We start from the raw sequence: 16,243 nt of genomic DNA on the forward strand, positions 1-16,243 counted from the left end.
GCACCCAAAAGCTTTTTTCAATGTAGGAAGGCTGGCGGGCCCATAGAGAAACACTGAGAAGCAATATTAAATACTAATACTGTATCTTGGAAATGGGACCAGCTAAAAAAATATTTAAACAACTATCTTAATAGTTATTACAAATCCATTGCAATGGTGAAGTAAGATTTTCAATAAATATTAAGGCAATTTAATTTTTAGAAAGCTACCTTTCCCCTGCCTGAATGTCCTGCTGTCTGATTTGCATTAGCTCTCCAGCAATAGCCCAGTCAGTAATTAGCCTTGAATATGTGTGAAATGCTCCCAGGGACAAACAATAAGTTGACCTGAATAGGCGGAGATGACACCTCAGAATGCCACAGAGAATGCAAGATGGGGCTGTGGATATCCTTTCTGACTCTAAAGTGCCTTGAAAGGTCTATTGAGCCACATGTAATACTTGGGGCACACTTGAAAGGGAAAGAAAAGGGTTCCAAGAAAATTATTGTGTATATCTCTCTGGATCCTGAAGGACCCTGCTTTTGACCTACCAGACTTCTTTCTCTGGGTTGTTGTTGGTACAGTGGCTGCCTCGAACTGTATTTTAATGTTAAATGTGGGAGGGCACTAGGATTACCATAGTACACTCCCCTCACACACTCTGAGCGCCTAAGTTGAGTGTGGCTGAAGACTTTCACCATCTTGGATCGGCCCTGACAAACTGCATTGGGGCTGTTTGCAGTCGGGCAAGAGGCAACTGCTGCAAAAGTAGGTAGGTCACGATCTGAAAATGTTCACCCCAGTGGTTAGGGAGGGTCAGATGTCACTCCCAACCACTAGCTTGTGTCAGCCACAAAGGTGGCATCTCCAGGTACCCACTTAAGAACACTTTCTGGACCTGAAGAAGATCAAAAGAAGACTGGTTCCGTCGTCTGGGAATTGAGAGAGTCCTGAAGAACTGAATCTGCTAATTTATAGACTTGGAGGATTCACCCTGACAACGGTTGTGATTATTTCTTGAATTGGGATAGCCATATTGTAGAACAATGTGTCATCATCCCTAAATGTATGCCACTTCTACCTCAACTACTTCCTTACTTATACCAATGAGCCATTTGTGTCACCTCCATCAAAGATGAGGTATGAGCAGGCCTTGTGATGAACCAAGGTTCATCACATGAACCTTCTGACAGGGTGTGAGGGATAAACGCATGCTAAATAAGTAAATTAACATTTTGATGAGCCATTTTTTTTAGCACATGCCCATACTCAATCGACACCCAAAGATATATTTAGGGCACGTTCCTCTTCTACTAGGGAATCTTATGTTTGTGTTTTAAGTGTTATCAAGTTTTTACCATCCTAATCCATGAGCTCTAGAATGCCATTCACTATAAATATCCATGAAGTGCCAAAAGGCTGAAATTGCCACTTTTCGGGTAGAATTATATAATGTATTCTGTTCCGGGCTGACTGGGCTATACAATACACCATTAGAATATAATTTATCAATATAGTACTAATGTACATGTTGGAGTAGAAAAGGACTTCTACAAGACTACAGAGACCATACATGTCCACCCTCCTTCACTAAACATGACTACCATCATCTCAGTGGGAAGTGGAAGACTGACAGAGGTGGAAGCAACAGAGTGATGTAGAAGGGACTTGTCCCCTGCCAGGATGAGTTTACTATTGACCTCTGCCCCGCAAATGTGTCTTTTCATACCATACAAAATGGCCCTTTATAACTCCTATGTGTATACACAGTAGGATGTGTTCAGAGTGTAGGTGCTAAATGTGACTATGGCAACTCAGAAATACATTTTGATTTCCTGCACTGGAGTAGTACACATGATGGAGGTTGGGGAGAGCTGAGTTAGCAATGGGTTGCTTTTTAGTATAGGGGAAATCATTTCTCCTTGCACCTACAGAAAGGTTACCCACAGCAAATGGAGATACTTGAGAGCCTCTCCTTGTGAGCCTTTGTGTAAGGTCTCGCCTTGTAGAGATATTTCAACTCCACCCTACCTTCCTGCTGACAATAGAGTACAAAGGTACATATTTAAGAAACGTGGTGCTGCACACGGTGTAGTGCCACTTTTCTTACACTTCTTAGCGCCCCCCCCCAACGCCATCACGAGTGTACCATTTAAAATATGGTGCACCATGGTGATAGTTAAGGGAATAGCATCATAATTTTCGACCCTAGTCTGGCGCTTTGCAAGATTAGCGCCACAAATTCCAATGCTAATCCTGCAAAGCACCCAGAGGCCCATTGTAACCAATGGAAGCCTCCTTTTAATGCCTGCTCTGAGCAGGTGTTAAAAGGACTGAAACAAAATGGTGCAATGAAATCTCACAGATTTCCTTGCACCATCATTTTGCACCCCCAACGGGGGAATGGCCCCTTTGCATACATTATGCCTGGTGCAGGCATAATGTAGCGCAAAGGGTTACAAAGTGGCTCAATGCATGTATTTCTCTACCAGAAGCTAGCGTCCCCCACCAAAAACTCTTTGGTGCGCTAGAGTTGCGGTCATTGACTGACCAACTCTCCTTTGGCAAGATCAGGAAAGGAACCGGGAGAGTTCTGCACTCTGCCAAGAACAGGTAACTTGAGACCAACCAAGGGAGGCGATATGTGTGGCATGCTTTCTGTATGTTTTGGAAATGTTGCATACAACACGTCTTGCTAAATATTAAAATAATCCAGTTTTGTGCAGGAATTGAAAGAGAAGGCCTGTTTGTCAGGCCTGCGTTAGATGAGTTTGCTAGAAAGATAGGCTTAAAAATGACGCCTTTGTTCCCCATGCTTTCTGTTGGTGATAATAACAAGGCAGAGGGAGGATTTTCCCACATTCTGCAGCTAGTACCCTTACGCAGTAGGGTACAGATGTGCTCATCCTTGTGTGCTTCCTCAGAACCAAAGAAAATATAGCAGGCATTAGCTTCCTGCACTTCCCAAACCTGAAACAGAGGTATTGTTTAACTATTATCTGTAATAAATATATATAAGTGATCATGGGCCCCCTCCTCAGTCCCTAGACCACCATATATTTAAGGAGGTATGAAGGATACTGGCATTTGGGGGGGTGCAAGACCGATGGTCTACAACCGCATGCCTAAGGGTGTATGGCAAGCGGGAACCTATCATGGCTTGGAATATAACTATGCATCTACAATAGCTGTAGTGAGCTATTGATACATTAGGTAAGGTTTTAAACTAATTGTGTAGAGATGTGTGATAAAACATGCTTGATGTATGTTTTAGTTTCAATCTAATAATATGTTTTGTTCTCTGAGTTGTTGAAAATTATTATAGTTGGCCCAACATGATTTGCAGAATTATAGTAAATAGTAATTTTTAAATATCAATAATTGGGTACGTGCAATAATTTTGAGGTTCGGGGAGGGTCAGAGATGAGAGTTTTCTGACAGGTCTGTGTGACTCCTAGCATTCCTGTCCAAATGAGTACAACTGAGTGGGAGGAGTGGGAGACACTTGCCAGTTTTCCTTTTCACTAAAGAGGTCGTGTTTCCTTTTGAAATTAGGAAATCTAGCGGTGTGACTCTAATATTTTTGAGAAATGCAACAGAGGGTAACTGCAGCTACCTTTGCACGAAGCAGAAGCTGCCAAGAAAAGGAGGACTGAGAGGAGCTGAGACAGGTATAACTAAAGAAATCCTTTGTAGCCCAGGGACAAATATACCTTGCCAGGCTATGTAGTCAGGCCTTGGTGCCTAGCATGCTGAAAGACCAAAGCACCCCACGAGTCAGCTCGGCAGTCGGGTGAATTGCCCCTCACGTTCTGCAGTTTCTCTTTGAAGAATACAAGCCTGTGATGCTTCATAGAGGGCATCATCAACGGAAGCTGAAGCGACTCTGGATTCTGTAGCTTTACATAGAATGCAAACACCTCCAGCAGTTGCCTCATCCTTTTGTGATCACTGCTGCGACCAAGTGTGGGCTTTTTGCTTTGTCTGGGCGGTGGGTTTTTATTTGGGTCCGAGGAAGAACCCCAAAAGAAAAGATCCAGCCAACCAGGTCAGAACTGACAGAGCACAGCCTCGCACTCACTTTTGTGCACACCTCTCTGCCTTCCCAGCAGGGGGTGCACTCCTATGCACAGAGCCCATAGATACGGGACCATAGCAGCCTTGGCTGAGCTGGGGCAGTCAGCGTGACTGCCCAATGAACCATGTGGCATCACACACCACCGGGAAACATGTAGCCCTGTCCCCAGCTAGTGGATGCAGGCCTGGGGCACTCAAAAAATCAAATGAAGGTATAACGTAAAAGTGTGACATTGCTGGGAAAACTGGGAAGAAGTCATGCACTACTAAGAACCTAGCCATAAATAACTTTTGAAGGGGTAGAAAGGGAACCTAGTGCGTTGCCAAGAGATCCCTGCATGCCATTTCACTGACTGTATCTTTGTACAATCCCAGGCCATTGGGTACAGCCTAACATTAGTTAACTGCTCACACTGCGATTGCGGCCTTGATAACTATAGGCCATGGGCCACGATTATTAAGGGGTCATACTGTTGAGTGTCATGCAGGGTATCTCAAGGACTACACAATTACTAAATCAGATTTACTAATCAACGCAATGCTACCTTGAGTGGCCCTGCAGTGTTTGGTAAATCTGGATTAACACGAGGCAGCCCAAGTCCCTGCCTGGTGTTACTGTGCCCTTGGAAGTCATTCTATGGGTGGGGTGGAGCATGGGTGTTCTCATGGAGCTAGACAGCCAAAAGTCCACCAGCACAGGGAGAGAGAAAGAATGTGGCATATAATGTTAAATATGGCGCATTCATGCCCTCTTACTTTTATGCAGCACAACACAGTGTTGCCTGTGTTGTGTGAAGGGATTATAAATCTGGGCCCTGGTTTATATCTTGGCAGAGAGGGATATCTTTCCATGCCATGAGAGTCCGCCCGCCTGTTCTCAATTAAGACCATAGTTTGACTACCTCAGAGACTAGTCTGTTTTTCCCATGGTCAAACTCCTCCAACGGCCTGACCGAGTAAGGGACATCGGAGGTTTGGCTATATGTCCGCCCTCCTAATTTAGATCAATGGACATAGAGCCATTTTTCAACGCTCATCACCTCCAGGAAACACCTAGCTGTAATGGACACTGAAAAGTACTCAGTGCCCCCCTCCAATAGTGACAGAGGCATTGTTTTTTTTATTTAAAAAAAAGAAAATCCCACTTTTGGATTTTCTTTCTTGAAAAATAAAAAAATGTAACTTTGACATCTGGCAAAGTCACAATGCATTGGCAGAAACTGCCATGACAGTGGTTCTTGTCGATGCTGGAAATGTCCGCTGGCCCAGTGGACAATTCATAGTTTGGCGGTGGCACCTACATCAAGGTGATGAAGTAACTAACTCCGTCGCCATGGCGGATGATGAGCCTTCTGCCAAATTATAAATCAGCCCTAAGTCCCTTATTTATGTTGTCTGATTTTCTATGTACAGTACTGTGTTGTATGTACTTTTTCTTCTTGCATAAAAGCTGTGGTTGGACAATTATTTAGTGATTGTTAGATGCTTTATTGAGGTCTTCCTTTCCCACCACACCTCAACAAGTAATCCTTGGGTTCCTCCTCTTTGGACCCTGAGATTCAAATGCTAAAGCGGTGTACCTGGTGCTCAGTTTTGGATTGAGTGGTAGAGTAAAGCCCTAGTACATCAGTACTAAAAGGTGCAAAATAGTCCAGGTTGAGCCCAATAATCCAAGTGAGCCCTGGGACTCCTTAAAAAAATACTACAATAGAGTAATATCTATATTCCAAAAACAAAAAAAAGTGTTGGTTACTTTAAACTCTTATCTTAGTATACCATTATTTCCTTAAAACGTCTGGGGAGCGAAAGGCTCTCCTTGTACTCAATACCTGCCCTCACATTTTTCTGGGGCCCTCGCATCCATGTTGTTTTTGTTACTAGGCCTGTGACCAATACCACAGGAATTATGCAGCAGGGGAGCATCAAATTATGTGGCAGGGTTAACCAAATACTGCAGCAAGGAAAGGAAAATGATGATACATAATACGCCACATTTTTGCTAGTATTACTTATTTTTTTGTTATTTGTACACGTGGTAATACTATCTGGGGCACAGATTTCACCTCGACAGTACCAGTTTAACAACCAAACACATAAATACTGAAAGATGAGCAGCTTATTTATGCAAAGGGTCTTCCAACAAGCATAAACACTCACGATTTTTAATAACTTTTGATCAGTTTGAGCTACACATTTTTTTGTTAAAATCTACAGATTATGCATCAGATGATGAATTATATGGCAAGTGCGGGACATCCTTAATTGTGCCCAAAAAAGGTGCCCAAAAAAGCCCCAGCAGCAGGATCACATAATCCCAGTGGCCGTGCCCATGACCCCTGAACCACATGGTCCTGGCTATGTACCTGCGATCTCTCCATGGAAGGGTGTTAGAGGAACGGCACCTTTGTTAAATGAGCTGTAGAAAAAGCCTGACAATGAAAAGTGTGTGAGGGACAAGCTGTGAAAGGAAAGATTGAGAGAGAGAATGAAAGAGGGAGCGACTGTGCGTGCGTGAGAATGAAGGAAAGAGAGAGATACGGGAAGTGAATTGTGAAACTAATAGGAGGATTATGGGGGACTGCGAACATTACAGAAAATCGGGATAGAGAAAATAAATATGCGCAGAAATCAAATAAGTCACTTGAGGCTTTCTGGTGGCAAATATATTTTCTTTTAGAGAGGTACTGTAAGGGTGTTTCAAGGTGAGCTGTGGAGTGTGTGGTTTTAATGGAGTGTTATAAAAAATGTTAGTTCTAGATATAAACTGTACATTATTCAAACCTGTATTTGAAAAGCACTTTTTTTAAATTTAACTTAAATGTTTTTGCGCATTTTGTAGCAGCCTATATTATGATGTAATTGTATTTATATAGCGCTTACTATCTCTGGCAAGGTGTCAAATGCATGTTTAGAATAAGGACTACACATTCACAGCTCTTTCAGGGACCTCGGTACCTCATAGTACTAAAAAACATTGGAAAAGCCAATAGGTCTCGTCTACGCAAGAGTTATTGGCTTTGCCAATGTGTTTTAGCCATGTTATACACCAGGGTGGCTGCTGTTCATGGCTAAAAGTTAGTGCCATTCTTGTGAAGAGTGGAGTAGAGTGGCATAGGAGCAGTGGCGTAGAACACAGTGGTGCAGAGTATAGTGCAGTTCTTTAGAGTGCATTGGCGTAGAGTGCAGTGGGTTAGAGTGCAGTGGCATGAAGTGGCCTGGGACAGAGTAGAGTGGCATAGAGTACAGTGGACTAGAATGGCATACAATAGAGTGGCAGAGAATGCAGTAGTGCAGAGTAGACTCGTGTGGCAGAGAGTGCAGTGGTGTAAAGTGGAGTAGTGTATAGGGGCTCAGAGTAGAGTATAGTGCTGTAGAGTGCAGTTGCGTAGAGTGGAGTGATGCAGAGTACAGTGGCATAGAGTGCAGTAGTACAGAGTAGATTGTTGTACAGTACAGTGGCAGAGAGTGCAGTGTTGCGGAGTACAGTGTCCGTGCAGTGATGTAGAGTGGAGTAGAGTGGCACAGAGAGCAGTGGCGTAGAGTACAGTGGTGCAGAGTAGAGTGCAGTTGTTTAGAGTGCATTGGCGCAGAGTGCAGTGACATAGAATGGCATGGGGTAGAGTGGCATAGAGTGCAGTGGGGTAGAGTGGCATATAATAGAGTGCCAGTGAGGGCAGTAATGCAGTGTCAGAGTGCAGAGCAGACTCGTGGCATAGAGTGCAGTGGCGTAGAGTGGTGCAGTGCAGAGTAGAGTATAGTATAGTGCCTAGAGTGCAGTGGCATAGAGTGCAGTGATGCACAGTGCAGTGGCATAGAATGCAGTAGTACAGAGTAGAGTGGTGTTGAGTGCAGGGTTGTAGAGTGTCAGTGCAGAGTTGTAGAGTGGTACAGGGGACAGTGGCAAAGAGTACAGTGGTTTAGTGCAAAGGGCAGTGGCATACAGTGAAGTTGTTTAGAGTGCACTGGCATAAAGTGCAGTGGCATAGAGAGGCATGGGGCAGAGTAGAGTGGCATGGACTGCAGTGGAATAGAGTGTATTGGTGCAGAGTATAATACTACAGATTAGTGGTGCAGAGTATAGTGGCAGCCAGTGCAGCGTTGCAGAGTAGAGTGTCAGTGTGCAGTGGTGTAGAGTGCATTGAACTAGAGTGCAGTGGTCGGAAGGATGCTGTAAATGAGGTTTACGCAAGGGAAGGGAAGAACTCAACCTGCATAGCCTAAAACAAATATAGCTAGCAAATTGTAAAAAACAAAATGTGAGTTACAAACCACAAAGCCAATGGCGAGCAACGTGCAGAATGCATTCCCAAGGAAGCACTATGAATGTACTTAAAGTGACAGCCGTGGGATACTTTGTGGGGAAAGTCCAGTATTTTAGTCCAGTCCTTATCTTGCAGAGGTTTGGCCACATCAATCACTCAGGTAGTATGACGATGAGACCTGGAGTGGTTTCCATGTTGCAGGAAAGGTCTGTACACCCATTATATCAATTTGCAAACCAGTTCCTATGGTGTAGAGCTTCCTGCACACCTCTTGTAGGGTTAGTGTTATGCGGCAGACATGAAATAGGGCATTTAATGATTATTTAAGGTGGTTGTAAGTAAGGAGTTGACCGGGGTGAAGATGCTAGTCTACCACAAGGGTTTGGAAATTTAGTAGCTCGCCGTCCAGAAACAAATCCCCCAATTTTAAGACACCTGCAGCTTGCCACTGATGGAGTTGCTCTGAGCACAGCTGTACTATGCAAGTGGGAAGGCTTGGCAAGGGTAGTGCAGGAGCACAAGGTTTCTTCATGTCAGTGAGTTTACAGGTTCCAACAAGGCAAGAGAAAGCTGTGCATGATAACCCTGGATGGTGATCCGTAGAATGGTCAGTAGGAAACAATGAGCAATGCATTAAGCCTTCCTTAAGTCTTTACTGATAAACCCCATCTCATGCAGGGAGGTGGGCAGAAAGCCAGCGAGCCACCCTTTGGACCTTTGCAGCAGAATAATAGCATTCTAAGTCCAGAAGACCTAATCCACCTGCAGTCATGGGTAGCTTTAGAGTGGAAAGAGCTACACGATGGCGCCGCATTGACCAGATCAGATGTGTGGCATGTCTGTGGAATGAAGGACGAGCAGGGGGTGGTTTGCAAAATAATACTATCATTGGGGTAGCACACCATCTTCACTAGTGTCACGTGGCCCACTACAGAAAACAGAAGAGAAGACCAAAAATCAAACTGGGCTTGGAGGGACCATAACGCTCTACCGAGATTTCCATCCTGCAAATCAGTGGGAGAATGGTAGATATTAATCACTAGGTATCAAAAGGTAACTGGTTGTCAGTTCAATCTGAGATCTAATTGTATATAAAGGGGATAACAGTGCCATATGTTAAAGAAACATTAATTACATTTTAACATTTTTACATTTTGTTTGTTCAATTTACATCCCAAATATTTTGAAGATTCTATGTGTACTTGACACTTAGGGATAACCCAGATCACTAGTGTGGCTTTTGCTCAATTTCAAAACCATTTAAAGACATGGACAAAGCTGGTAATTGCCTTGCACAACCTTGACCCCTGCTCACCCTTCACAGGCACGAACAGCGGACCATTGCACCAGAAGAGTTTGCCAAGGTGGATTGGTGTTGCTTGTTCTACCACTTGACAGTGCCTCTTCTGTTTCTCCTGTGTGCAGAGACAACTCCCCAGGTACCCAATACCTTCCGATAGTCTTGGTGGACCCATCTTGTCTGATTTTAGGAATTGTCCCACCTTGTTCTCTTCCTTATTTATCCAGTTCTTAGCAACAACCCTTTGCATCTCTTGCCGTGGATCTCCCATTTGATCTTGATTTCTTCCTCTTTTATTATTATGTTTGATTGGTAGTCTGGGCTCCCATTTCTGAGATAAATGTAGAGCCCAAGACATACACTCTAGTGCTGTGAGACTACAGACAAGTTGTGGGTACCTCACATCCTGACATTAGGTGTGAGAATGTCGCCCACAACATCTATCCTGCCTCATTCAATTTTTTTTCGGTTGAAAGTGCATGGGCGGTTGGGGTGAGCCAGATTTTTTTGTTCAATTTGGTTACTTACCTTAATGTTTCCCAAACTGTTTGCCAGGGGTTTTAAAGTGTTCAGAAACATAATCAAAATGTTGCTGTTACTTTCTCTTCGATAAATATTTGGTAGATTTGGGTAGGGGTGATGGCCTTGACACAGTGCTGAATGGCATTAATTTACTATTGAACAAGGACGTAATGTGACACCTGAATGTAGCACACCAGGAGGCAATCACAAAAAGACCACAGTGAATAAATAGTGCTATGTTAATAAAGAGTAAATAAATGGACTGTCAACATAGTGAGGCTTGGCTTCCCTTGGGTGTGTAGGCAAAACTGATGTTTGTTCTTGAATTTTTGTCCTGAATTTTGACCCTTTGTCCTGAATTTTTTACAGTCCTGTCCAGAATTTGCCTCAATGCCGGGTGGTCACCCTAGCTGGAGAGGGATCGTACAGGCGGGAGAGAATGGGAGAAAAAGATGGGAGATAGAATGTTAGTGAGTGAGGGTGAAAAAGGAGGGAAAGTTGAAGTGAAGGGGGACATTGTTTGAGGTAGGTAGGGATATAGGGCGAAAAGGAAGGCGGGGAGACGGCGTATGAGTAAGAGGGGCCAAAAAATGAACAAAATGGAAAAAAGGGTGGGCGAGGAGAGAAGGAATAATACAAAAAATGAGAGTGTGATGGAAACAGAAGAGAAACGATGAAGGTGAGATCACTAAAGAGAGAAAGGCGAAGGGTAGGTAAGGAGAAGAGGAGAGAGAAGGTCGCAGACGAGATTAAATGCAGATGAGCGCGTGGAATCGGGCTGGAGAGAGGAGAGGTCGGAAACGCGAAAGTGGGGTGCGCGAGGCTAGCGGCTAGTGAGAAGACAAGGTGGAAGGGAGGGTGTTAGGGTGCGCGAGACGGGAGAGGAGAAGGGTGAGTGGGAGGGCAGCAGATGGAGTCGAAGGAGCGGGGGGCGTGAGGGGGCGCGGGTGCCGAGGCCCCTCCCGGAGAGCGCAGGCTTGTGGCTGGCAGACACCACCAGCACTCACATGTGACTGCACGGCGAGCCTTCCGAGGGAGCAGCCGAGAGCACGGCCGCCCGCTCACGGAGGAGAGGGCGCAAGAGCGAAAATGGAGTGAGGGAACGGGTGAGCGACTGAAGAGGGACCAGAGGGTGCCTGGAGGAGAGAGGGCGGCTAAGGTAAAGGGGGAAGTGAAAGGCGAGAAAAAGGAGGAGTGGATAATTAGAAAAAGCGGGGACAGCGTGGAAGGAGAGAGGGGGAAGACAGAGCGAAGAAGGAAAGGACACAGGTGAGAGAAAAGTGTAGGAAGAAAGAGGGAACTAAAGGGCCACGGAGGGGAGGTACAGCTGGGAGTTAAAGAAGGACCGGGCACCGAGGGGCACAAGAGCTAGAAAGAGGAGAGAGAAGGCAAGAATGGGTAGAAAGAACGAACAAGGGCACAATGGACCATGGGGGAGGGACAATGAGCTGAAGAAAAAGTGGGAGAGAGAGCAGGAAAACAGGGGAGAGAGACGAGAAGAGAGAAGGACAAGAGAGTAACAAGGGGACGGCAGCAAGCAGACGGAGGGAGATGGAAGGGGTAGAAAGGAAAAATAAAGAGCGAAAGAAGACATGTGGAGGAGAGATTAAAAAGGATGTAATGTGAAATTGGGGGCTGTGAGGGAATGTAAGCACCAGAGAGGGGGGAGCTAGAGGGAACTAGAGGCAGATAAAGGGAGAGGGGCGGTAAAAGAAACCCAGAAAAGTTTACAATAAGAAAGACAGCAAAGCGAGAAGAGGGCGGGGCAATAAGGGAGAGGAGTGGGGCAGGAGTATTGTCAGCGGAGAGAGCCCAAAAGTATCAGGGCATTTGCCCACCTCTCTGCACAAGACTCCAGGGCCACCCCTAAGGCTTGTTTGCCCAGCCACAACCCAGAGCCTCCAATGGAACAACACCTGGGGCGGAACAGCAGTGCTGGGGCGGAGGAGAGGAGCGCCCTTGGGGGCAGCCGCTGGCTGGCGGCCTTCCTCTGCTTCATCATCGTCCTCACCACGGCCGGGAACTCGCTGCTTATTGTGCTCATCCTCACTCAGCGCTCCCTCAGGAACACGTCCAACTTCTTCCTCGTGTCACTCTTTGCCGCCGACCTGCTGGTGGGGCTGGTGGTGATGCCGCCCGCTATGCTGAACCAATTGTACGGCCGCTGGGTACTGGAGCAGCCTTTCTGCTCCATCTGGCACTCTTTTGACGTAATGTGCTGCAGCGCCTCCATCCTCAACCTGTGTGCCATCAGCCTGGACCGCTACTTGCTCATCCTGTGCCCCCTGCAGTACAAGCTACGCATGGGCCCTTGCCGCGCTTTAGGCCTCATCCTGGCTGCCTGGAGCCTGGCCGCCCTGGCATCCTTCCTGCCCATCACCATGGACTGGCATGAGCTGGAGTTCGATGTTCGACCTGCCAATAACACGCTGCTTCGGGGGCAGGACCAGTGCCGCCTTCTGGTAAGCTTGCCTTATGCCTTGGTGGCATCATGCTTGACTTTCTTTCTGCCATCTGTGGGCATCTCCTTCACCTACTGCCGCATTCTGCTGGCCGCCAGGAAGCAAGCAATGCAGGTGGCAGCACTGACCGCCAACATGGCCACCAATGGCGAGGAGCCCACACAGGTAAGATGGAAATTGATATTCAAGAAATGCCAATGTGCCTTATATTCACTTAAACCATTGTATTATTTCATAATCTCAAAACGAACCAAATACTCTCTCCAACCCTAATCGTAACACGCAAACTAATAGTAACTCTAACGCTAATCCTACTTCTAACCTTGATCCTAATTGCAAACATGACCCAAATCCTATTTGTGACTCCTAACTTGACCACCTTACCAAACCCTAACAAAACCCTCCCCTATCAAAACCTTACCCAACCCTAACCAAAATGCAGGTCAAGCATGTGACAATGATAACTACAAACATGGTCAGCAGTGAAAAGGAGGAGCCCATACTCAAGATATATGACTGTACTTAAATGTATTTAAATCCTAACATTAGGTGATAGTCCCAACATCAACAAAAACTCTAACTTTAATTCTGATTGTAAAGTTAAAGGTACTACCAATTATAACCATAGTACATTTTTGTAATCCTTACCCTAACCGCACTTGTAACAATGATCCTAAATGTAAACCTAGCACAAACTCTATGGCCCATACTTAAGAAAAAGTGGAGCATCAGAGCTAATGCCGTATTTATAATACGGCACACCATGGCGGTCATTAGTACAATAGCATCATAATTTGTGACGCAATTGTGGTGCTTTGCTACACTAGCGTAAAAAATGTTTTGGGATGCTAGTGTAGCAAAGTGAAAGGAGGCCCATAAGTTTATATGGGTGCGTCATTTTAATGCATGCTCTGAGCTGGCGTTAAAAATGATGCCAAAAATGGCGCAGTGAAATCTATTAAATTTTACTGTGCCATTTTTGCAGGCCTCCTAGCGACTGAACGCCCCCCTTGCATACATAATGCCTGGTGCAGGCATAATGTGGCACAAGGGGTTACAAAATGTTGCAATACATGCATTGCACCACTTTGTAAATATGTTGTGGGAAAAGGCCACCTTACCATAAAAAAATAATGCTAAGGCGGTGCAAGGCGCTCTTAAATATGCCCCAATTTGTGATCCAACCTCAATGCCAAGATCAACCACAACTATAACTCTTACCCTGCTGCCCCCATGATGAAGGTGGCAACCTTAACCACAGGCATGGTCAGCAGTGTGGAAGAGGCCACACAGGTAATAAGTAACCACTTCATGTCCATATATGTAATCCTAAATGTAACCCTAACTGTAAAATTGGGGGCATTTGCAAGCAGGGAGTGCAAGTTTTAGCACTGACTTGAGACATGGGCAGCAGCAGGGAAGACCGCAGGCAGGTGAAGAGGGTATCTGCTCTGAGGCGGATGTGGTCAGAAAAGCCAGGGAGAAAAGAGAACGGATTAATTGAGAGAGGGACAGAGAGTGAGAGTGGAAGAGGAGAGAGAGCAACAGTCAGTTAGAGAGCAATAGAGAATGAATGCGAGAGTACAGGGAGAACTAAAAGAAAGAGGCAGGAGTAACCCATCTGCCAATATCTAAATCCGGCCCTTAATTTGTAAAAGAAATAAGTGCCAGTGCCCAAAGATTTCTCAGAAGCCAGTGGCTGGCACAGCAAAATGTCACGGCAGCTGAATACCAAGGCTTCATAGTTTGGATTCCACCTCTTGCCTCTTTCAACCACCACGGAACACTCCCTGTTTCTTTATCTCACGCTTGCAGGTTCTTTTTATTCCCTACTCTTTGTAACTATTTCCCCATCTTTGTCTTCTTCCTTCTTTCCAATTTTTCTCTTGTTCTCTCCTTTGGTCTAAGTCAACGACTGGTGAGGAAAAATAATTGTCAATCCCCAAAAGTGAGTGCCGCTGGCCTCCATCTGCAACCAGCGACTCAAATTAAGTGCTGCAGGTGGGAGACAAAATGATAGGAAAAGAAAGAGAGACAGAAGAGAGGTGAAGAGAGAGTTGAGAATGGGATAGAGGGAGAGAGAGAGTAAGTTCACCTTTATTAGAACATTGGAATGTTGGTAGCTCCATTGAAAACAATGGAGTGCTGTGGGCTTTTACTGGCCGGTAAAAGCCCGCAGCACCAACATTCCAATGTTCGCTTTGTTCACAGCAACAGCTGTGAACAAAGCCTCACGGAGCCCGAGGGGATTTTAATCCCCTCGGGCTCCGTGAACATTTTTTTTTTTAATAGAACATTCTGCCCTGAGTGGCAGAATGTTCTAATAGCCTTAGAACCCGCTGTAGCGGGCTCTACCGGCTATTAAAGTCCCTCTCCCTTGTTAAATGCCCTTGCCTTCGCCTCGGGCATTTAACGCGGGGAGCGGGCCTTTAATAGCCGATAGAGCCCGCTACGGAGGGTTCTAAGGCTATATTAAAACCTAATAGCCCACATCCACCAATCCATCCTTAAAGGAAACTTTACATCTAATCCTCACTGTGATATGATCTCTAACCATGACCCTGAACCCAACCTCATGACTAATTCTAGTACTTTTTTCCAGGAGGAGCCCATTGGACCACCACCACTTCTATCTACCACTAGGTCGAACCCCTATAATTCTTCTGTGATTCTATCAACTTTCAAACTCAGGTCACGGATCAATACTTTGACCTCTAATCTTCTTCTTACCATTAACTTGACACCCTTGGCAACCCCTTGCCAGATATTGCAAGGGGTTGCATTGCCCTTGCCTCCCACAAGCTGTCACAAGGGCAACGCAATCCTTTAGTGAGATTTATCAAGCAACATAACGCCACCTTGCCTGTCCCTGTGTTTCTTGGTAAATCTGGAGTAACGCAAGGCAGCGCAAGTTGCTGCCTCACGCTACTCTGCCCTCTGAAGGCATTTCATGGACGGTGTGTGGAAGTTCCTATGCACCCACCCATGGATGATGCCGCATTTCTAGATTCTCCAAGACTGGTAAACTTGGGAATGTGTGAAAATCCTACACCTTCCTGGTAGGTGCAGCAAGGAGAAATATCTTTATTTCTACGTGTTACTTCCTCTTTCTAAGAGTGATGCCATCTGCAGCACACTTAGAAAGAGGAAAACACCTCAGAGGAATGTTCGTTGTGCACGTACTTTCCTGCACAAAACAAATCCTACCTACAATCCAGGCACGCTTGCAACATGGCGCAAGGCATTGGTGCTGGGCAAGAGATTGTGCACCAGCGCAGCCAGAGAGTGGGAGTGCACTATATGTTATTAGAACATTGGAATGTTGGTAGCTCCATTGAAAACAATGGAGTGCTGTGGGCTTTTACTGGCCGGTAAAAGCCCGCAGCGCCAACATTCCAATGTTCGCTTTGTTCACAGCAACAGCTGTGAACAAAGCCTCACGGAGCCCGAGGGGATTTTAATCCCCTCGGGCTCCGTGAACATTTTTTTTTTAAAAAGAACATTCTGCCCTGAGTGGCAGAATGTTCTAATAGCCTTAGAACCCGCCGTAGCGGGCTCTACCGGCTATTAAAGTCCCTCTCCCTTGTTAAATGCCCTCGCCTTCGGCTCGGGCATTTAACGCGGGGAGCGGGCTTTTAATA

The 16,243-nt window shown here is 45.6% G+C and overlaps 1 protein-coding gene across 1 annotated transcript in view; it reads left to right on the top strand.

Annotated features, from left to right (window-relative positions):
• The first annotated feature begins 11,135 nt into the window (after nt 1-11,135).
• The window catches only part of LOC138300584 (5-hydroxytryptamine receptor 6-like), a 188,851-nt gene continuing 183,743 nt past the window's right edge, over nt 11,136-16,243 (top strand). Inside the window, exon 1 of the mRNA XM_069240163.1 lies at nt 11,136-12,767. Within this exon, the coding sequence (XP_069096264.1) occupies nt 12,045-12,767 (723 nt within the window). The 5' untranslated portion in view covers nt 11,136-12,044. The remainder of the gene's footprint in view (nt 12,768-16,243) is intronic.

This window comes from Pleurodeles waltl, chromosome 6, assembly GCF_031143425.1.
Source record: "Pleurodeles waltl isolate 20211129_DDA chromosome 6, aPleWal1.hap1.20221129, whole genome shotgun sequence".
Lineage (NCBI taxonomy): Eukaryota > Metazoa > Chordata > Amphibia > Caudata > Salamandridae > Pleurodeles > Pleurodeles waltl.